The sequence below is a fragment of the Carassius carassius genome, chromosome 5 (genome assembly GCF_963082965.1).
Source record: "Carassius carassius chromosome 5, fCarCar2.1, whole genome shotgun sequence".
Classification (NCBI taxonomy): Eukaryota; Metazoa; Chordata; class Actinopteri; order Cypriniformes; family Cyprinidae; genus Carassius; species Carassius carassius.
The window spans coordinates 19,882,622-19,906,001 of NC_081759.1; the positions used below are offsets into that span (position 1 = coordinate 19,882,622).

General features: G+C 37.0%; 2 protein-coding genes across 4 annotated transcripts; one reads left to right on the plus strand and one right to left on the minus strand.

The window, feature by feature from the left end:
• The first annotated feature begins 4,097 nt into the window (after positions 1 to 4,097).
• Positions 4,098 to 8,797, plus strand: pmpca (peptidase, mitochondrial processing subunit alpha). 2 transcript variants are annotated; one of them, XR_009433850.1, is made up of 14 exons: positions 4,098 to 4,168; positions 4,495 to 4,697; positions 4,779 to 4,858; positions 4,981 to 5,063; positions 5,151 to 5,245; positions 5,592 to 5,692; positions 5,772 to 6,035; positions 6,124 to 6,216; positions 6,316 to 6,434; positions 6,515 to 6,605; positions 6,673 to 6,735; positions 7,583 to 7,727; positions 8,181 to 8,434; positions 8,465 to 8,797. XR_009433850.1 is itself a non-coding variant. In XM_059550035.1 (13 exons), the coding sequence occupies exons 1-13, from the start codon at positions 4,122 to 4,124 to the stop codon at positions 8,348 to 8,350; spliced, it is 1,554 nt and encodes a 517-aa protein (XP_059406018.1). In that variant the 5' UTR covers positions 4,098 to 4,121; the 3' UTR covers positions 8,351 to 8,797. The 2 variants fall into 2 exon arrangements, 1 of the variants encoding a protein (XP_059406018.1); XM_059550035.1 differs by having other exon boundaries at positions 8,181 to 8,797.
• Positions 8,798 to 9,357: 560 nt separating this feature from the next.
• LOC132140946 (phosphatidylinositol polyphosphate 5-phosphatase type IV-like) lies at positions 9,358 to 17,369 on the minus strand. 2 transcript variants are annotated; one of them, XM_059550037.1, is made up of 11 exons: positions 17,270 to 17,369; positions 15,182 to 16,023; positions 13,877 to 14,000; positions 13,695 to 13,792; positions 13,492 to 13,616; positions 12,851 to 12,970; positions 12,658 to 12,765; positions 12,412 to 12,573; positions 12,182 to 12,297; positions 11,962 to 12,098; positions 9,358 to 10,384 (listed from the first exon to the last, which is right to left on the minus strand). In XM_059550037.1, the coding sequence occupies exons 5-11, from the start codon at positions 13,565 to 13,567 to the stop codon at positions 10,249 to 10,251; spliced, it is 855 nt and encodes a 284-aa protein (XP_059406020.1). In that variant the 5' UTR covers positions 13,568 to 13,616; positions 13,695 to 13,792; positions 13,877 to 14,000; positions 15,182 to 16,023; positions 17,270 to 17,369; the 3' UTR covers positions 9,358 to 10,248. The 2 variants fall into 2 exon arrangements, 1 of the variants encoding a protein (XP_059406020.1); XR_009433851.1 differs by lacking the exons at positions 9,358 to 10,384; positions 11,962 to 12,098; positions 12,182 to 12,297; ... (1 more) ...; positions 12,658 to 12,765; positions 12,851 to 12,970 and having other exon boundaries at positions 13,565 to 13,616.
• Positions 17,370 to 23,380: the final 6,011 nt, after the last annotated feature.

Below are 23,380 nucleotides of genomic sequence, written 5' to 3' on the forward strand. Positions count from 1 at the left end.
ATTCATAATGCAAACATATAGAAAAGTATCCAGTTTAGTAAAGCTGCAAATTTGAAAACAACTAAATACAATCATACAATTAGCTTTATTACCAGATAACTGCTGACTTTAAAGTATTGCTGATATTGATTGTGTATATTGAATGCTCATTCTGATGCTTATGATTTTGCAGCTTGACACTCTTTTTTTGTTTGTTTATCTTTATACCAGTTATCTATTTTTTTTACCATGACAGTATTCAAAAAATATTTTTAAAATAATATTTTCATAGAACAGCATTTTTCAGCTTTTTAATCGGTTTGACTGATATCTAAACAACAAAGATGAAATCCTTTTCATAGTCTATACACTGAAAAAAACAGTGTTGCTTCAGTATTTCACAAATATTTAAAAACAAGGACAAGTAAAACTTTGAACTAAACATTACATTTTCAAGAAAAAAAACATAAAATCATATTTTCTAATAATATAAACTAAAAGAAATGCCATAAATAATTGAATTAATATTTTTTTACGTAGCTGTAACCAGTTAGTTTTGAGTTGTGTTCACTGGGTAAGATTTGTTTATTTTTTTATTATTATTAAAAATCTGTGCACATAATTGTGTTGATTGTACTGATTGTATCTGCATGTCAATATTTGTTCTTCCACATGAAAATGTTAACATTTACAGTACCAAGAGAAGACTTGATATGTATTGATTCATTGAAAATTGGTGTATGCTTGTATACACCATACAAAATGTAAAAGAAATGAATGGAACAGTATTGCATTAACTATGTAAGTATATATAATTATTTTAACCACTGCAAAAATATTGCACTTACCCATGAAGAGCAGAAGTGTTGAGCCTCAGTGCAGCATCTCTGTCAGGGATCTGGATTCGGACACACTTCTGCTTTTTTCAATGCAGCAGGCTTGATCTAGTGATGGAGCAGCAGACACACATTCGACACACAGATGAGCACCACCCCTCCACTGCCACGAACAATATGAGAGGACTAAAGCACCACTCTGCATGTGTTCAGACACTGTGCAAAATGCATGAGGCCACAAATAAAAAACTAAAACATGAGAACAATTGTGATCCAATTCCCCCTTAATGGTTATTCATAAAAGGTGTCCACAAGTCTAATAGTGTTTGTTGTACTCATTGGCATAAATCATTTCACACCTGTATGTGTGTTTGGCTGCATGTGACTTTATAAATGATATTATAGCATAGGGTCTGTTAAAAGCAAATAATTATGACTTACATCAAAATAGTGATTCATAATATTACACGTTTCATTTCTTGTAAGAGAGGGGTGATTCGAAATTTGCTGCTTTAATTTTCCATTCCATATATTTAGAACTGGAATATATAACTTGCTGAAGCTCAATATGTTCCGTCCAATAATAAATTAATAAATTACTTTAAGAACAGATTATTATAATAAATAATCTGATATTAAATGCAAATGTTTCAAAGGACGTAATTCAGATAGCAGAAACAGTATTACTGATTTGGTAACACTTTGCAATAAGGTTCCATTAGTTAATGTTAATGTATTAACTAACATGAACAATACATTTATTACAGTATTTATTCATCTTTGTTAATGTTAGTTAATGAAACTACAGTCATTCATTGTTAGTTCATGTTAATTCACAGTGCATTAACTAATGTAAACAAGCACAACTTTTGGTTTTAATAATGCATTAGTTAATGTTGAAATTAACATTAACTAAGATTTATAAATGCATGTTGTAATAAGTGTTGTTCATGCTTACTTCATGGTTAACTAATGTTAAATAATAAATGTAAAGTGTTACCATTAATTTTAATATAGCCTACTATTTAAAAAAATAAGAATCTTGTAGAATCAAGTGTCTTGACAAGATTTAAGAAATATTAAGAGAAAGTTGGTGGGGTTTCAGGCAAAATGTAGCAAGTCTTTGCAAATGTAAATCGACTTCACTTCTTTTATCAATTCAGCACAATCAGATGTAAATTAAACTACAAATAGCCTGATTTCTAATCTATGCAAGAGGGTGATTTTAATTAACTAAACAAAGGCCAATTCTGTTGGCTAATGTGATATTTGCAGTGTAGAATATCAAACACACAAAGTCTGAGAATGGCTCCAAATCATTTCATGTTGCTACAGTAATTATCAGCGAGAAGCTGAAAATGAATCAACAGAGAAAATGACTTTGTCGAGACCACAAGCGGTATAATTCTTTATTCGCTTATGTAAACATTAGGTAATGCATTAGCTAACATGAATACTATAAAACAATACATTCTTTACATGAATTAATGTTAAGTACTACTTTTGATTAAAAAAAAATGTATATTTGTAAAGTAAGATTAATATATGCTGTGGAATGTGGTTAACTAATGTTAACAAAATAAACCTCATTGTTAATATTTAGTGTCAATATTTACAAACTTTAATTAGAAAAATGTAGAATTCAACGGAAAGGTTAGGTTAGATTAGAATATTATGACCATATTTACATAGAGAACGATCCCAGTCCAAAGGAGACCTGACACAACAAGAAGAATTGGTTCTCGGAAATATTAATTAGCATTGGCATGAAGATCTGGCAGGCAGAAAGCTTGTTCTAACATGAGACGAGTCTCTGTGCTGATTCCTGAAAAACACCACAAAGCATCTCAGTTTGTGAGGACCAGTCTGCTTTGATACAACATTTACACTCAATACTTTTATACATGGACTCCAGTACAGTTGCTGTTAGCCTTCATGTCCAATCATATAGTGCACTGATTCACTATATATATCAGAAAGTGAGAAAACTTTTCAGATTTCAATAGTGCTGTAAAAAAGCCAAATACCATTCTTAATCCATTCATTCCAGGCATGCAACGCGTCACTATCATGATTCACAGCAGACTCTGTGGAAATATAAACACTTCTAATAAATGGATAGAAAAATTCTTTCAACAAAATATAACTATAAAATTGCTTACAGGCACCGGCTCCTATACGCTCATATATGTTATCAAAGGTCTACAGCCAGAATATTCTCACCCTGTGAATGATCCAGGAGTTTTCTCAGCTCTCGCAGTGTCTGAGTGAGGTTTTTCAGTCTGTGATGTAGGTACATGTTCTCCTCTCTCAAAGTGTGAATTGTATCTTGAAGCTGATATGAAACGTTAATTTGTGGCATTAAACATATGGACAACAAAATAAGAACCAGATGCTGCGAAAACATCATTCTCGATATGCACACTTCTTTCAGTGAACTAATTCTTGTGTGGCCATGAACAAAAAGCATTGATGCCTGCATTTAGAAATCAATCCAATTCTCATGCACCATTTATTTTGGTCTCAATACAAGATGTAAGTACAAACTGTTCCATATAGACTCAAGCTCTTTTAGGTTAAACTAGTGTGAAAGAAAGCTGGTGCAAAAGACTCCAAACATAATATTACTTCTTTCAGGTCAAGCATGAATCAACAGATTGGTTTATGTACTTTAGTGGCTCTTTTAGTGATAACTCTCAGTGAGGCTAGTTTTTAGTGAACATTTCTCATAGTTTACTTTTCTGTTTGAATACCTTCACAGCCACAAAAAAGAATTGAATTGTTATTTCTCCTCAGAATAAATAAATAAATAAAAATCAGTTTATTTATTACATGTAGGTTTTGGGGGGCATTATTGAGGAAAGTTGTCACAATGGGACCCTGCCTTCTGTTTTAGATTATTTATCGCCTTTTTAATAAAATTACAACAAATAGAGCATGTGACAACCTGTCCTGCTATTTGTTTGGTTATTTTTATTGTTCTCATTTTGTTTATTTTAAACCTTCTGCTAGATAGAAACGTTTGTGCAATTGAACTGTGAAAACTAGTCTAAATGTACTGTAAGCATCATCATATTAAGAAGTTATTACTGTGCAAATACCACTTTGTTTTATATTTCCCCACACAGTAACAATGTAAATACATTTTGTTTATAAATATGTTCTCGCTATTTACACGCCCCGTCTATTCATACAGTATTTATTTATTTATTTATTTGTACATTTGTTTCTAGGATCATAGCAACATGACTAGGAAGTGTTTAATAGCCATTTCCGGGCAACGCTCATGCTCAAATAGAATCCAAGATGGCTGCTCACATGTCAAGATTAAGGGGCTGGAGCCGAGCACAGAGGTTTGATCTAATGTCCTAAATATTCTGTATCGACGTGCGTAACATTTTTAGAGTCGTAGCCTCATTTTTTTATGACTTTATAAAAAAAATATATTTTAGATTGCCTCTCTACTTCATAAAATCGTTTGTTATAGCAATAGTGTAAAGTACATGTGACAAACTTCAAAATCTCGTGTGCTTCCCCGGTAACGTAACGTTAATTAAACTGTATTGACAGCAAATAATGCCAGTGTGGATGATATGTTATTATCATCATATTATTGGTCATTTAAGCGTGTTTAAAGCTGAGATGTCGTGTGGAAGCAGTGAGTGTGTGTCTGCCGCAGGTTTGGCGTCGCGGTTTGTAGACCGTACAGCAGCGGCGGCGCGTGTCCCAGCGTGTCCCTGTCCACGCCGTTACCCGGGATCCCCAAACCCGTCTTTGCCTCCGTGGACGGCCACGAGAAATACGAGACTAAAATCACCACCTTAGAAAACGGACTCAAAGTCGCATCTCAGAATAAATTTGGTCAATTCTGTACAGTTGGGAGTAAGTACAATGTGAAGTGTCGTTTGATTCAGGTGAGCCGAGTCAGACACTGAGGGTTGCATCTCACCTGCTTGTGTTTAGTTTTAGTAAATTCAGGCTCGCGGCATGAAGCAAAATATCCCAGTGGAATTGCACACTTTTTGGAAAAGCTTTCATTTTCTGTAAGTTGGTATGTTTATGAGTTGTATTGCATGAATTGTTTATATACTGAATTGCTTTGACACTGTTCTTCTGATTTAAAAGCACAAAACCAAACTCACTCTGATTCATACTTCAATTTAAGTCTACAGCCCAATTTGGAAGTAAAGATGAAATTCTCCTAACACTTGAGAAACATGGAGGCATATGTGACTGCCAAACATCCAGGTATGACTCTTTTTGTTCAAATAGTTTTTTTTTCCTGTTCTGTTTACCTCTTATTTAGCATGTTTTATTTATTTCTTTAATTTACAGGGACACAACAATGTATGCGGTTTCAGCGGAAGTTAAGGGTCTGGATACTGTAGTGAATCTCCTGTCAGATGCGGTTCTGCAGCCCCGTTTATTAGGTGAGCATCTAAAACACAACTGATTATTTAATGTTACATAATCTTTGAAATGGTTAAAGTTATACACTAATGTTCAAATGTTTGTGGAAAGTAAGAGAAACAAGAAATTACTGTTTTTTTTCAGCTACGCCACGTTAAAATGATTCCCCAAATCATCATATTAAAATTATTTTTAAATGCATATTAAAATGGAAAACCGTTTGAATTAATAACATTTCTGTTTGTACTGTATTTTTAATTAAAGACATGCAGCCTTGGTGAGCATGAGACTTCAAAAATCTTTTTGAAAAGTGTTTTATTCCAGATTTTTGACCTGTATTGTATGTAACTGATGTTATTTCTTCAGATGAGGAGATTGAGATGGCCAGAATGGCTGTTCGGTTCGAGTTGGAGGATCTGAACATGAGACCTGACCCGGAGCCTTTACTAACAGAAATGATTCATGCTGTGAGTACAGATTAATGCTTTGTTGTAGGTCATTGAAATGAGTTTCTAAGTCTTATTTGATTTTCTCTTCAATATTTAGGCTGCATACAGGGGCAACACTGTGGGCCTGCCTCGCTTCTGCCCTCCCCAAAATGTTGAGAAAATTGACAGGAAGTTGCTTCATAAATACCTACAGAGCTATTACTGTCCGGAGCGCATGGTGCTGGCCGGGGTTGGGATTGAACATGAGCAGCTTGTGCAGTGTGCCAGAAAGTATCTCCTAAATGTTGAACCAGTATGGGGTGCGAGCACACCTGCCAACGTCGACCAGTCTGTAGCACAATACACGGGTGGCATTGTTAAGGTGAGCGAAGTCATAAGTCCGGCAGTCTTCACTTGGTATTTTTTTAAGATTCCGAATTCCTTGAGCTAAGCTGATTGTCTCGTGTCAGATGGAGAAGGACATGTCAGATGTGAGTTTGGGTCCAACACCCATTCCTGAACTAGCACACATCATGATTGGGCTGGAGAGCTGTTCCTTTTTGGTTTGTTGCGCATATTAAATGAAATCAGTTCAATTTCATGCTTGCCAGAAATGGTTGTGTGCTGATGCGAGTCTTTTTTTTGTTTGTTTTCACTTACAGGAGGATGACTTCATCCCCTTTGCGGTCCTCAATATGATGATGGGAGGCGGGGGGTCCTTCTCTGCTGGAGGGCCCGGAAAAGGCATGTTCACCCGTCTCTACCTTAATGTGCTCAACAGGTGTGGCGTTGTCTATTCACACTCCATAAACTCTGCTGTTATTTATGTGGTGAACCATTTTAAGCCAGTTGTTTGTACAGGCATCACTGGATGTACAATGCTACTTCATACCACCACAGCTATGAAGATAGTGGTCTGCTCTGTGTCCATGCAAGTGCAGACCCTAGACAGGTACTTTAGTTATGTTGTAAATATTACTACCATACATGGCATTGTTTTAAACTATTTATTTGTTTAGGTGCGAGAAATGGTGGAGATCATTACGAGGGAGTTTATTCAGATGGCTGGGACAGCAGGAGAAGTAAGACCTTGTTTTCAGAGAAGTTGAGCAAAATTGAGTTCTCAATAGTTTTTCCCTTTGAATTAGGTTTAGTCCATTGGCAGATATTTATTCATGTTTTAGTCATGAATGACTCAAACCTTCATTTTGATCATTTTCTCATAAAACGAAACTTGTGTAATTTTGCTGCTCAAGTAAATGGATTTTGATTTATGAATCTTTAGATATTTGCACTAGAAAGCATAACTGAAATATTGAGGAAGAACCTCACTCTGCAAAATGTGATCAGAAGGTACAGTAAAAATTACTTCCTTATTCTAGTGGTATGGAGCAGAGCTATTCAAGCCTCAATCTATTTATTTTGTAAAATGAATTAAAAAGTAAGTTATTATTGGAATTTGTATTTGAAGCATACAATACATTTAGAGACTATATTGACAAATTGTGTTTTATTAAATGTATTCCTTAAGTTTTCTTTACTTAGTCTTATCTTCATAAAACCTGCAGAAACAAAAGTAAAATCCAGCGTAGAATCTCTATGACTTTCCAAAAGATGAAAACAATATTCAGAGCTTGACTACAGTGGTCTTAACATTGTTTTCTGAAATGTAATTTCATGGAAATATAGCAAAAGTACAGTCTTATAATTAATGTATATTACGTTGAGAGAAAAGAAAAAGATGATCACATGTCATCACAGTCTGTGAAAAATGTGCATTTGTTACTCCTCTTGCATTATTGACGAACTATTCTCCTGTTCGACACTGTAAAGCAGCTTTGACACAACCTGTATTGTATGAAGCGTTATATAGGTGACTTGACTCGTTGTGAGTTTGTTTTCATAACCTGAAATCTCTCACTTGTGCAGATGGAGCTAGGGAGAGCCAAGACGCAACTGAAATCCATGCTCATGATGAACTTGGAGTCACGACCGGTCATCTTTGAAGACGTAGGTCGACAAGTACTTGCGACAGGCAAGAGGAAGCTGCCACATGAGCTGTGTGAGCTCATCAGTAAGTACTGATGTTTACTGCAAAGTATAAAGCCTATATGAAAGCTTCATTTAGCAAGTAAATGTATGTTTGTAACATTCACATATTACAATGAATTCTGAAGAATCATGTGACACAGAAGCCTGGAGTGTAATGGCTATGAAAATTCAGCTTTGGCTTTATAAGAATTAATCACATTTTTAAGTGTATTAAAATAGAAAACATTATTTTTAAATTGTAAGAATATTTCACTGTATCTTTGTTCAAATAAAGCCTATGTGAGCATAAGAGACTTTATAAATATTTTTGACTTTCTTTAAAAAACTTACCGACCCCAAATAGTTGAACGGTAGCGTGCATACTTAATAATTGCATTACTTGGTTATGTTATATCAATATCATACCATTCACTAGTTTTTTTTGGGAGACATATTTGCAAAAATATATTAACCCCCCCACTTTTCTTTGTTTTAGGTAATGTTACAGCCAGTGACATCAAGAGGGTTACAACGAAAATGCTGCGTAGTAAGCCTGCGGTGGCAGCACTGGGAGAACTGACAGAGCTGCCCTCATACGAGGACATTCAAGCCGCTCTCTCTAGTAAAGACGGACGTCTGCCTCGCATATATCGTCTGTTCCGATAAAGGACTGAACGCTGGTACCATCTCGAGGCAAATATGAGGACTGACCCAACAAATATTACTCTGGACTGGAATTCAAGTGCAATGCTTGGACTGTGGTTGCATTTCATCTATAAACTTAAGTCTAAAACAATAGTTGACCCAAAAATTCCGTCATTATTTAATTACCCTCATGTAGATATTTTAAAACTGTAGGACTTTCTACTGTGGAACATAGAAGATATTTAGTCTATAAATTTCTATATGTCTATAAAAGTCACTGGGCTCTAATAGGTTTGGTTCTTCAAAATAGCATTTCTGTTATGCCGAAGAAAGCAAGCGTTGTAATGGTATGAGGGTGTGGAAGAGACATTTTAGAAACTGGCCGAGTTTAAATTCACACACCAATGCATTATTTTGCATGATTTTGTTGAATTCATGTGTTTAAAGTAAATGAATGTGTTAACTTCACATTTTGTTCTTAATTGTCACGACAAGAGGATTTTCCATGGCATTTGTTCACATGCTGTGCTTTTGTGTAAAACTGGGCAAACCCAAATGATATTTAACACATCACATACCATTTCTCAAAAAGTTCTACAAAACCCTTGAGTTAGTCAGTATATTGAAATATCTGAACAGAATGACACAAACTGTGTAAACTTACCCTAGCTGTGAAAACACTGTACATAATGATAATCCCCCTTTCTCTTGCTAAATCACTGTTAACATGAAACTGATCACTAATTAAGAGTTCCTTTACCAGATTAATGTATGTGTGTTTAGCGGTTTGTGTTGGATTAGCCTACAAGAATATATTTATTCCCTTGTACTTCATCAGTACAAGTTTACTGTTATATATGTATTTTTCCCATTGCTGCCTAGGATGATGGCAATGGTTGAATCTGTCATGAGCAAAAACCCTCATGTTCCCTTTAAAAAATAAAATAAAAGCTTGATCCTTTGTATAATTTTTTTCATGTACACAATTGGTCCAAAATGTAATCGAAACAAATTAGAAATAACACCTAAAGTATGAGTTTTTGTATTACTTAACATAGTAAACAAACATTTCTAACAGGCTGTTATTTGGTTTTAAACAGTAGAATGTACTTGAAGTCACTGAGCCGATCATAAGAAAGATCGCAGGCACTTTCAGTACAAATAGAACTGAAATGAATGATGTGAATGCATGACTTACTATTACACCACAGTCACTGAGATCCATGCGCAAGCAACCAATACTATGGTTGTTCCTGCTCCCACACATATATCACACTTGACATCAAGTAAGCTGAACTACATTGGATATGTTAAGGCAGTAAACTCAAGTATGGTCCTTGCCTCCACGCTTTGATTCTGCACTCAATTGAAACCAAGGTCAGTCTCTACATGATACCATGAGACCTATCAACTGCTGACAAATTCTCCCCAGTGTTGCTGGTAATTATGCTACAGTACAGTTTTCTTTTATAAAAGAGTACAACTGTTAGCAAATTGTTAAGTAACTCTTCAAAAATGTCCCAGGAGCCAATCAAATGAGCAGGATCAGCTGCCTTGAGCTGACGTGTTTACAGTTATCAGTTAAAGGTGAGCTAATGGTTTAAAAAGGCTATGAAACACTATTATCTAATCCCATACACAGAAGAGACTGTTTGGGCTTGCAAGTTAAATACCAGAATATGAAATAATACAAAAAATGATAACTTAATTTACTTAACTTACAGTGTATTTTATACATTTCTATAATATTTTATAGTACCAGCTGTCCAGCCGCAGTCTTTTAGTTCCTGGACTGTGCATTTGACATCCATAGTACCGAGTTATCCTTTGGTCCTGAAAGTCCAGCTTTCCAAGTCAGTACCTCTTTGTTTGAAATGATCAGTTTTAGCACCCTAAGGCTCTCGCACACTGGTCCACGATCAGGATATGGTGCAAACTGTGCTGTTATTCTGGTTCTTCATGGCTGCCTCTCTCTTTTTCAGCTCCCTGGTGATTCTCCTTCGGATTCCTTCTAGGTACAGGCTCCTGTCAAACTGGCCAGCACCCAAAGGAATGCTGGGGAGGATAATACACTGATTTAGTGGTTTCTCAAACCTACACAAATAACATCCTGTGAAACATGAACAGACCACAAAACATTAACATTCCATTTCGTAAACTGATGAAAAGCTTGTGTACTAAAATAAATCACATTGGGTTTTTTACAAACTGACAGCAGAAAGTGTCCCAGGATGAAGTGCTTTTGAGTCATTATCTTTGTAATGCAACATGTAACATCGGTATACAAGAATTACATGAATGTGAATTTAGAGGTCTGGTTAACTACTGGATAAAAGTTTAGTTTACCCAAACATTAATCTTCGAAATACAATGAAACTTTTAAAGTGAGCTTCCCATGTCTAATGAACTATGTATTTGCTTTGATCAGTGTTCAACCTGATGCTGAAGCCCAAAAAAGACCCTTTTTTATTTTAGTGATATGAATATACTACATTTTATATCTTATATTTTTATATGGTTTTATGGTAATACATTGTTGCGAGTGGGGCGGGGCCGAGAGCCGTGGGAACAGGAGCGAGGCCGGTGGAGTGATTGGAGATGAGCCAAACCTGCTCGACCCACCGGTCTCGAGTCCCACGGAGGAGATGGAAGGATATAAAAAAGGAGCGACGACAGTGACGGATGAGAGAGGACCAGGCCTGGGATTTAGGTTGTGTTTGCTTTTTATTTGTGCGCGACAGTTGTCCGCAAGCAACTGTTGCACTGTTTTGTGTTTATTTTTTCATTAAAGTCTTTAGTTGATTGTCCGCCGGTTCCCGCCTCCTTCTTCCCGATGATTATGAAGGTTTAACGTTACATACATTTTATGTAATAGTTATGATCCATTTATTACCTGTTAACCACTTTTTATCGTAGATCTGAAAATGGCATTTCCATTTCCAAATTCTTCGGAGCAGACTTAAGTTTGGTCTCTCATAATTTTATTATATTTATTATCATGAAGAATGCACAAAAATACTATTTAAAAATTGGATATGAAATATTTTTCATAAAACATATGTTACTCTAAAACCACAAGAAAATAAAAACAAAAAAAGTTGTGTTCCAAATTTGAAGTTGATATCTCAAAAATTTCCCATTCATTTTCAATGCAAACCATTGTGTGACCATTTACAGGACCATTTGATCTTTTCAAATTATGTCCACGACTTTTTTTACATAGTAAGAGCCGAAACCTTTACCAAATTTCATACCACTCCAATGAAGAGCACGAGAGGGTTAAATATGGGTTACATAGCCTAAATTAAATTAGTTCAACATTTAAAGTCATGTCTCTTAAGAAGACTTGAATTAAACCGCTCGAATCATATGGATTTCTTACACAATGTCTTACGAAATTTTTTGAATAATGATAGTTTTGGTGACATGGATGAACAGAAATCTCAGGTTTTATTAAATATATCTACATTTGTGTTTTGAAAATGAATGACATCAAGTCTAAGATGAGTAAATGATGATAGAATTTTCGTTTTTGGATAAACCAACCCTTTAACTACTTTTCTAGATAACTACCCAATTAGAAGAAACAAGTGCAAGTGCAACCGTTAAAATCATTGTATAAAGACTCTTACTTATCTCGACCTGGACGAAGTTTGACCTGAAACATGCCGATGACAGGCCGGTGATCTGATGTCTTAATGGACAAGCAAGACATATACTTGACCACTTTAATGTCATCTGCTTGTCTGTTTCGATAAAGAATCCGGTCCTGTCAACAAATGAGGAAAAATCAACAACTGTACTAAAGAGTATGTAGTGATGTATCATCATGCAATTAGCAAAAAAGCTTACTGTGTATGAGGGTGTTCTCTGCTTTGTGGTGGTGTCATAGACGTCAAAACCAATGTCAAACTTGTATGTAGGAGGAAAATGAATAGATGCTTCCTGAAACCCTTTAAAAATGGAACCTGCAAATGCACAGAGAAAGATTCTTCCTGATAAAAGTATGAAGAGTTCATAGTTTTCCTTAAAGGGAGGATATGCATAAATTACACCGAACTGTAATTTTGCATCCAACTTGCCTTTTTTCATCTCTTTCAACAGCTGGTCATGCTGTAATAGTGGGCTCATATCTGCGCCCATAACCTGATTCAAAATGGCCTCCACCTCACCTCTGGTTTTATTCAGGCGGAAATTAAAATCTCCAAACCAGAAGACTTCATCAAAACGGGTTGTGACATCAGCTGAGAACGAGTGGCAAATATGATCATTCACAGAAAAATAAATACACTATATATGACAATTGTGACAAATGCAGAAACACTCACATGTTGTGGAGCGGTAAGGGTTTGTATCTGGAAGGTTTCTAGGAAGAGCCAAAGCTTCTATGATCTTGTTGTAATCTAAGATCCTCTCATATACTTTAGAATCTCCAGCTGAAACAAATACAAAGTTGGTTGGGTTGATTTATAGTTTTTTTTATAGTTTATATAACTGGGTTGTTAAAAATATTCCACTTACAAGTGAAATGGGATGTGATAAACAGGAAGGATGTTCCAAAGAAAGTGAAGCCGATACCCACAGCTCCTTTAGTCTTAATCTGAGATATAATTCTGGTTGTAACTGTAGCATGTTCCACCTCTGTAGTGGCAAAAAAAGACAGCTATCTATTGTATTATATTATTCAAAAAAAATTTTAAGGGATTAATATTTTTATTCAACAAGGTAACATTAAACTCATTAAATGGCAGTAAAGATTATAGTCACAAAAAAAAAAAATCTATTTTAAATAAATGCTGTTCATCTGAACTGACAATATCATTGATAATTTAACACTGATAATACTAAACTACTTGGGCAGCAAATCGACATACTAGAATTATTTCTGAAGGATCATGTGACACTCAATTAATTGCTGCTTAAAATGCAACTTTGCATCACAGTAATAAATTACATTTTAAAATGCATTAAAATAGAAAAAGATTTTACAACATTACTGTTTTACTGTATTTTTGATCAAATAAATACAGCTTTGATGAGCAAAAAGAAAGAAGAGACTTCTTTCAAAACATTAGAAAATCCTGCTGACCCTAAATGTTTGAACAGTAGTGCACAACAAATATTATGTCATTTTAATTTGAAGAAAAAAAAAAAAGCTTTACCTGAACAGAACCATATGAGGTCTCTCCTGACAAACACAGTGAGATAGAGAACACCATGGGCCGCTGCGTACAGCATCACGTAATATGGCCCAAGTGTTTCCTGCAGACGGATCTCCCACTCCCTCCTGTGGACAAACATGAAGACAGTAAATGTGTCAGAAACACACACACACAAAAAAAAAAAAAGAAAATCAAAGTCTTACCTATCCGGACAGCCTTCCTGAACTCCTATAACATAGACGTCCTGTGCAAAGTCTGTGTCGGTTGGGAGCAGCAGATCATCTAGGTTTTATGGAAGCCCCTGAGACCAAGAGTCAGAGCTTAGACTACAGCTGCTTTGCTCTTAAATAAACAAATCATTCCAAATGACGGTATTGTTCCACACCTTCTCTCCATGCATGTTCCATGTGGCCACGTAGAGACCGAGCCGTCTCTCTGGGAAGTAGCGTTCTAGCTCCTCTGCCCCCAGCAAAGCACCGTTACCCAAAACACTACCCTCCAGAAAGCTCCTAAAACCATAAACAGGTACATTTTCAGGAAAATAATAAATAATTACAAAAGAGTGGAGAAATGCTCCTTCTAGCATGTTACATAAATACATTCACATAAACTACATTATTCCATAAAGACAGAACAATTTTAAACTAAAGGATGAGTTTACCCAAATCTTTTGATGTGTGTGTGTTTGTGTGTGTGTGTATATACACACACACACAAACACACACAAACACACACACACACACACACACACACACACACACATATATATATATATATATATATATATGTTAATGTTGAGCTAGACCAACATTAGAGAATTGTCTTTATTCCTTTTCATTATCAGATTCAGAAGCTAATACAGACTGGGTATTTAATCATTCAAGCTCAATCCCCTTATTGCTGCATGCTAATTACCTTAATTAATCCTAGTAAATCTATAAACATTAATATTTTAATGAGCCTGTTCAATGCAATCTTTAGCAAATCAGTTTTTTCATATTTAATGTCTAAATTTACTTGTAGCATTGATTGTTTAGTAAAGCATTTCACTTTTTATTATCTTACAATTGTCTTGTGTAAACCCCTGGTCAAAATATGATCTCATGGATGGTAAAGAACAGCGAGAACATTCTTCAAAACATCTCCACTGATGTTCCACAGATGAAAACCGTACAGAGTTAAAAAAGACAATTTAATTTCTGGCTGAATTATAACATTAATAAAGATGTAAATTGTCTAATAATTTGATTTTGTATTTCAATACTCCCCATGCGTATATCATGTCACCTTCAAGCAGAACATGAATGTATGTTCTCCTGATCCATTAATCCCCTTTGTATTCACACCGCCTCACCCTTCCTCTCCAATCTCTCTATAAAGTCCAGCTTCACTTTTCACTTCCAACAACTAAAGCTGTTCAGGTGATTCTGTAAGTAGTGACTTACTCTGGCATGTGCCTGTGCTCATTCCTGCAGGAACATTAATCATGTTCTACTTCTTGTGAAACATGAAATTTAATTTGGTTCATGCATTCATTCACATAAAATTGTGGCTCGGACACCCTTTGCGAGGTAATCAAGGTGCCACATCAGCCTGTGATCATGTGATCTTGATGTAGAAGATTGGGATCTGCTGAGCGAAACAGGCTGCAGAAAAGAGGAAACAGATTAATAATATAAAAACCACTAACCTGTTCCTCACATCGCGGGGTCTGATGGGGTTCAGAATGCTATATGCAGACTTCATGGAATGGACAGAGGCATTGTCTGACACCATGGTGTCCAATAGCCGGCTATCACTCAGATTCCTCTGAAGCCTCTCCGCCCCCTGCCCCCTTCTCCCCACCGCACTGTAATCCAAACAATCCCTGTCAATCCGATTAGTCATCCTTAAGGACCTGGAGGCTGCGCTGTTCTCCAGAGGAGGATATGACCGAGTGGGCTGCAGTGGGGACAAAATAATTCTGGATGGTTGCAAACGCTCTTTATTCGGATCACTATGCTCATTGTCAGTCTCGGAGAAGCTATCGTTCCTAATCCTGAATGACGGCGTCTCCATGGGTGGGAGATCGAGGGGATGTCCGGATGCAAGGTCTTGGCCATTTGATGAGGTGTCTTCCTTAAGCGAATCGGTGGAAGAGCCCGTCTCGCCTGGGTCGGTGAGACTCTCCTGGCTGTTCCTTAATCTTCTCCCCCTCAACTTCTCATCAAATGAGAAGTTTTTACCCCCCATTCCCAATCCCACAGGCTTCGAAAGAGAGGGAGGTCGAGGCTGAAATGGACTAAGTTTTGCGTCCTTGTTTTGCTCATCCTGAAGTAGTCTGGCACCTTCATATGGCTTCCTGATGTCCTCCTTGCTCTTCTCTGTCCTCGGGTCTACACTTAGAACAGTAATATCTGCTTTACACGCTGGTTCTCCTGACCGGAGTTCTGTGGGGTTAAACGGGACGATGCTGTCTCCATGCCCACTCATCCTATTAGCAGACTTTGTTTTAGATGTAAACGAGTCCCATGATACTCAGATGATTACATCCTGTGGAGACAAGTCAGGGGATTATTTTGATGACTTATTATGTCAATTATGTCTTTTGATTAAGAGATATTTCACTTATTTCTCAATTAAGCAGTATTCCACATCTTGCCCAACATTGGATTCAAATATAAAAGTTATAATTCAAACCCTAAATAACAGAACAATTTAAATAAATGTTTTTTTTTTAAATGATTTCTAAGAGACCTGTATTTTTTATGTTTGAAATATTCTACAACTTTTTTCCCCCGTTTTCAACATGATATAATTTTGCTCTTATATTTGTCACTGTACTAAAGTCAAAACATTTTATTAAAATACTTACTCAAAAAAACTATTTTGTGTTAACAGTGTATATTTTGCGAACATTATTTCTGTGACAATTTGCTGTGAATCTTGAAAGTCTTTTTATATAAAAGCATCTTCTAAATGCGTAAATATGAATGTAAATATAATTATGTACACCAAATAAATGTCTTCTTCAACCCAATATTAAAATATTAGACAAGGAATTTCAGATCTACACATTTTTTCATATTTTTTTAAACTATGTATAATCGACAAATTATGAAAATATTGCCCAAAGCAGCTTTACTTGGAATACAACACAAAAATAAGTAACATACATTTTGTAAAATCTTTACTTATTTTAATTTGTCTGTTGACCTCTAGTACACTTCAGTTAGAAAAATGAAATTAAAAACACAAACCTGATATTAACAGCTAATAAGTGGAAAGAGGAAGAATGCTTTGCAGAAACACACAATCCATAAACAGTTAACGTTAGTTGCTGCAGTCCTACGTTCGACTGTATGAAAAACATCAATGGATTAGTTATCAGTGAAACATCTATGAACTGTCTAATTAACAACAACAAATCAACAACATTATCAACAACAACCACTAGGCAACTAACTTACTAACAACGTTACTGTACAAACAGTACCACAAAAACATAACTATTATTAAAAAGCAACATCAGAGCAAATGTGAGCTTAGACTAAGACTAAAGTGTATTAGTAGTGAACTATTCTGATGAGAGCGGTCTGAAATCTCAGCCTCTAACACTGATGTTAAATTCACCGATGTCACAAGATAGTCACACATTACTAAGCTATCGCTACAATTACAAAATATCATTTTTCTCTTTGCAAAATATAAATATACATTTATGTGACGAATAAAATGACATATTTTGAAATTGAAACCGCTGTCCATTACCTCTAGTTGGCTGAAGAAGCAAACTTACTTGACTTCCTTAGCAACGCCAGACAACCAACAACTAATCAAGAGGGTGTGCTGACAGTCAGCAGCAGTGTGTTAGGAAACCGCGCCATCTCGCGTTAATACCGTCTCTATTATCCTAAGAGTCAAGACTATGGAGACCAAATATAAAATCAGCCACTGAAAACCATAAAGCAGTGATCCTCAAATCTGGCTCAGGTGTGTTGATTAGGGTTGGAGCTAAACTCTTCAGGAAAGTGGATGTCGCGAGACAGATTTGATGATCAATGCTATAAACTTAATTCTACTTGTGAGTTAATGTAGCCTATACTGGAAAACTACATTTTGCTGTTATTTGCTGTGAGAAGCTATACAAAAATGTATCGGCTCGTGGAAGGTACCTAAAACAATTAGTTTTGACTTAAAAAGAATATATTAATTACTCGCTAAAGAACCTGAACACATTTAGGAAGAATTGGAAAAGCGAGCCATATCCCATTCAGTAACAGGCCTTCACAGCGATGCTCTGGGAGCTAATACCTGTATCCATTTTCCAGTAGATCAATAACCATAACCACATTTGGGTTTTGTGTTTGGCAGACCAGAGTTGGCTGGGTCATAAACGGGCCTCTTCGTGTTGGAGACTCTGGAGGTGCTGGTGTCAAATTAGGATGCACTGTCGTAACTGCTAATCATATATCTGTGGAGCACTTGGAAAATATGTTGGTGCAGCAGTACAATCATGGCTTTGCTGAAAGAACATATGATGAACAACTTGAGATGTCAAGAGAAGACATTAAATTCATGAAAATTGTGAAGGATACAACAGTGCTTAACAATGAACATTATTATATTGACTTACCTTTCAGAGTTGAAGATCCTGTTTTGCCAAATAATCGCTGCATTGCATTACAAAGACTCCAAAGCCTGAAGAGGAGATTTAACAAAGATATTTCATTCAAAGCTCAGTATATTGATTTCCTCAACAACATGTTGGAGCAAGGATATGCAGAAAAGGTTCCCACAAATGAGCCCACTCCAAAACAAGGAAAGGTGTGGTACATTCCTCATCATGGTGTACATCACCCAACCAAAGGGAAACTGCGTGTTGTGTTTGATTGCAGCTGTACTTACAAAGGTACATCATTAAACAGCCAGCTCCTGCAGGGCCCAGACTTCACTAACACGCTAATCGGTGTCCTCCTCCGGTTTAGAGAAGAGCCCATCGCTGTTATGGCTGATATCAACGCCATGTTCCATCAGGTCCGGGTTCCACACAAGCATGTCAACTTCTTGCTCTTTTTATGGTGGCCCAATGGAGATGCTACAACGGAGCCAGAGGAATACAGGATGTGCGTGCATTTGTTTGGAGCTGTATCCTCTCCAAGCTGCTCAAACTATGCACTGAGAAGAACTGCTGAGGATAATGCACTGCAATACTCACCCGACGTCCTCAGCACAGTCAAAACAAATTTTTATGTGGATGACTGTCTCAAGTCCACTGTGACAGAGGAAGATGCAGTGAAGCTCATACATGGACTAACATCTCTCTGTAAAAAGGGCGGCTTCCATCTCCAAAAGTGGGTCACAAATAGCCAAAATGTGTTTGCACTTATTCCCATCAATATCAGAGCAGTGGGTTTGGAGAACATGGATTTGGACAGGGACCAACTCCCTGTGGAAAGAGCTCTGGGGATGCAATGGTGCGTTCAAGGAGACATGTTCAGCTTCAGGACTGCAGTGCAAGAACGTCCACACACCAGGAGGGGCATCCTTTCTGTGGTGAGCTCTCTCTATGATCCACTGGGTTTTCTGTCTCCTTTCATAATCCCTGCCAAGTTACTGTTACAGGAGCTGTGTAGAATGAACTTCAAATGGGATGAGCCAGTCCCCAGTGCTGTCTCCAGATATTGGTCTGAATGGCTCTCTGAACTTCAGCATATGAGTGGATTTAAAGTGGAACGGTGCATCAAACCCAAGAACTTTGGAACACAAGTTAAAGCAGAACTGCATCATTTTTCAGATGCCAGTCAATCAGGATATGGCACTGTTTCATACTTAAGATTGGAGAGCACTGACAATGTGCATGTTTCATTCATCACAGGCAAGGCTCGTGTTGTTCCTCTAAAGCAACTAACCATCCCACGCCTTGAGCTTGCTGCAGCTGTGCTTGCGGTTCGAGTGAACACAATGCTGTTGAAGGAGCTACAGTTGCCATTGCAAAGGTCATTTTTCTGGACTGATAGCACTACTGTTCTCAAATACATCTTCAATGAAACAAAGCGCTTTCACACATATGTTGCCAACCGTGTCAGCACCATAAGAGAAGCCACGGACAAAGATCAGTGGCGGTATGTAAACACCAAAGATAATCCTGCAGATGAAGCATCTAGAGGACTAAGAGCTCAGGAGTTTGGGAAAGGAAAATGGCTAAAAGGACCAGAATTTTTGCATTTGTCTTCCACCGAATGGCCAAAACTCGACTTGGACTCCTCTTCCACCCCATCTGATGATCCAGAGGTAAAAAGGGAACTTAAAGTGAATGCTGTTACAACACACAGTGACAATCCCCTCAGTCGGCTCTTTCACTATTTCTCATCTTGGAGAAAGCTTAAAACATCAGTGGCCTGGTTGTTGGAGCTGAAAGAAAGACTTTTACTTTTGAGCCGAAAGAGGAAAGAATATGTGGTCAAGCAGAATGAAAATGTGGAAAAGGAGCTTAAAAAATTCAAAGCCGCACTTGGAAGATCCAGCTTGACATCAGAGCGCTTGGAAGAAGCCGAAAAGGCAATAATTCAGTTTGCACAAAACCAAAGATTCAGCACTGAAATTTCCTCACTAAAACATGACCCAAAGACTGTTTCCAAAGACAGCCCTCTGTATCGCCTCGACCCCTTCATCAAAGATGGCATCCTCAGAGTTGGTGGACGCCTGTCTAAATCTGCTCTGCCGTTGGAGGTAAAACATCCTGTGATTCTGTCGAAGGATCTGCATGTTTCCCAGCTCATATTACGTGACATCCATTACCAACTTGGACATGCTGGACGCAATCACATGCTGCACAGATTGAGACAGAAGTATTGGATTATAAATGCCAACTCTGCGGCCAGGAAGATTCTCTCACAATGTACAGTGTGCAGAAGGTACAGAGGAAAACTTGGAGAACAGAAAATGTCTGATTTACCAGAGGAACGAGTTGTGCCTGATAACGCACCCTTTACAAATGCGGGAGTGGACTATTTTGGACCATTGGATGTGAGGAGAGGGAGAACTGTGCTGAAGCGATATGGAGTGATATTTACCTGTCTGAGCAGCCGCGCAATACATCTGGAGGTGGCGCACTCCCTTGACACAGACTCCTGCATCAATGCTGTGCGAAGATTTATTTGCAGAAGAGGACCTGTGACAAGTATGAGGTCAGATAACGGCACGAATTTTGTTGGTGCAAAGAAGGAGCTAAGGCAGGCTCTGGCTGCTTTAAATCACTCTAAAATTGAAAGGACTTTTGTGCAGGAAGGAGTGACGTGGAGTTTTAACACCCCAGCTGCATCTCACCAAGGTGGCGTTTGGGAGCGTCTGATTCGCTCTGTGCACAGTGTACTTACCTCTGTTGTTGGACATCAACTGCTGGATGAGGAAGGCCTGCAAACACTGTTTTGTGAGGTAGAAGCAATACTCAATGACCGGCCAATAACTAAGGTCTCAGAAGATCCCAATGACTTTGAAGCGCTCACTCCAAATCACATTCTCCTGCTGAAAGGCAAGCCCATTCTGCCACCAGGTCTGTTCGAAAAATCTGACCTGTACATTAAGAGGAGATGGAGGCAAGTGCAGTACATTGCGGAGCTTTTCTGGAAAAGGTGGACATCAGAGTATTTGCTTGTAATGCAAGAAAGACAAAAATGGACAAAGCAAAAAAGAAACTTCATCCCAGGAGATATTGTTGTAATCGCTGATGCTACAGCTCCAAGAGGTTCATGGATGATGGGCAGAGTTCTAAGTACCACAGCTGACTTAAGAGGACTGGTCCGCTCTGTGAAGGTCCAAACGAAGACCAGCATCCTGGACAGACCAATAACCAAGCTCTGTCTTCTCATGGAGGCTAACAATTGACTATGCATCTCATTTTCTCTTCTATCTCTGTTTTCTATCTATTTGTTTTTTGCAGGTATGGAAAATCTGAAGATGCAAGATTCAAGCTTAGTGCTTAGGTTATAATCAGGAAATAGCTCCTTTGTGCTAAAAGCTAAGGTTAATTGTGGGTAAATTACCGTCACAATTAGGGACTGGGTTGTTGGAGCTATTTTGCACTTTGTTTATTTTGGCTTAAGTTATAGTCTTAATTTATTTATTTTCTTTTCTTGCTAAAGGTTAACTTGCTTTATTTTGCATTTTTATGCTTATTTTTTTTGTTTATTTACATTGTCATTTATTGGTCACGTGGTGCTATGTTAATTTGCATAAATAGGTCAAGGTGGGAGGTACCAGCAGGGCTGCGAGGGCATATGGTTTTTTACCACAGCGTGAGAGAAGCAGCAGGAAATGTCTGTGAGCTTGCTTATATGTGTAAATAAACCTCAGCGAACTCATCTTTTGCTATGGACATTAGTTTATTTTTTGGTACCTCTAACCATGCGTAAAGCCTAACCCATGACGTAGCCTCAGTGGCCATTAGAGGAGAAAGGTGTTATTAGTTTTAAGTTATAAGGACAAATAGCCACTACAACATACTTTTAGCCATTAAATGAATAGTAGTAAAAAAAAAAGGTGTCACATGGGAAAGTTGTCACAAGGATAAGGCCTATATTACTGTACTACAGCCTATAAGGTTTTAAATTAAATGTTCAGTTACACAAATGTGTGTTTCCTCTAGAAGTGGTAGGCTATGGTTTTCTCTTTAAGTGTTAGGTTGGGAAAGGGGTGTTATATCATATTAAACACTATTATTTTGCTGTTTCACAGACAAATATAAGTATACATCTAGTTCATTTAATTATGTACATATAAGGTTCAAGCATATATTCCCAGCATATGTAATATCAGTCTACTAGTAGTATATTATACTAATTTACTTCTTGGGGCTAAACTGGACCACTTGCTAGCTTATTAAGTGTAACTGTAACAAACTTTAAGTTCTCAACTATGCATCTATAGTTGATACCTATAAGGCCCTAAATGGTTTAGCTCCTGCGTACCTAACTAGTCTTCTACCACGCTACAATCCATCACGCTCCCTAAGGTCACAAAACGCTGGACTTTTGGTAGTTCCATAACAAAGTCCACTAAAGGAGGTAGAGCTTTTTCACATTTGGCTCCCAAACTCTGGAATAGCCTTCCTGATAATGTTAAAAACGCATCTCTTTTGCCAAGCATTCGAATAATGTATCTCTTACATTGTGACTGCAGTTGCATCTGATGCATTCTTATTTTTTAGCTTGGGTTAAACTAATTAATTTTACTTTGTTGGAACCGTAGCTATGCTAATGATGTCTCTATTTGTTTCTATGTTTTGCCACGGGATTTACATCCCGTGCCAAGCTCCAGTCTGGATTCAGAACACCTGAGAAGAGATGATGCTGACCCTCAGAGGACCCCAGATGATGCTAACCCTGAATCAACAAAAAGAAATAACAAATATTGCTACAAGTGTGACTGCATCATATAATAATTGCTGTTAATAATGTTCATCGTCTGGCTGACTACGTCTTGTATTAATTTTTCTGAAAAATCCTGTTATACGCGCACAAACGGACAGTCACCACTTATAAGCTACTACTAAATATTGTAGAAACATAATTTTCTGTAAAGTTGCTTTGTAACGATTTTTATTGTAAAAAGCACTATACAAATAAAATTAAATTGAATTGAATTGAATCTAAGTTTTTCTTTTATTTAGTATATGAAAGTATACATAGCTTAATTTTATATATATATATATATATATATATATATATATATATATATATATATAGATAGATAGATAGATAGATAGATAGATAGATAGATAGATAGATAGATAGATAGATATAGTAGACTTAATGTTATCTCCCAATGATTTACATATTACATAAAGAGATGTCTGTTTCTGTGATTAAGTTAATTAATATATAATAAAAAATAATATTATACTTTTAAG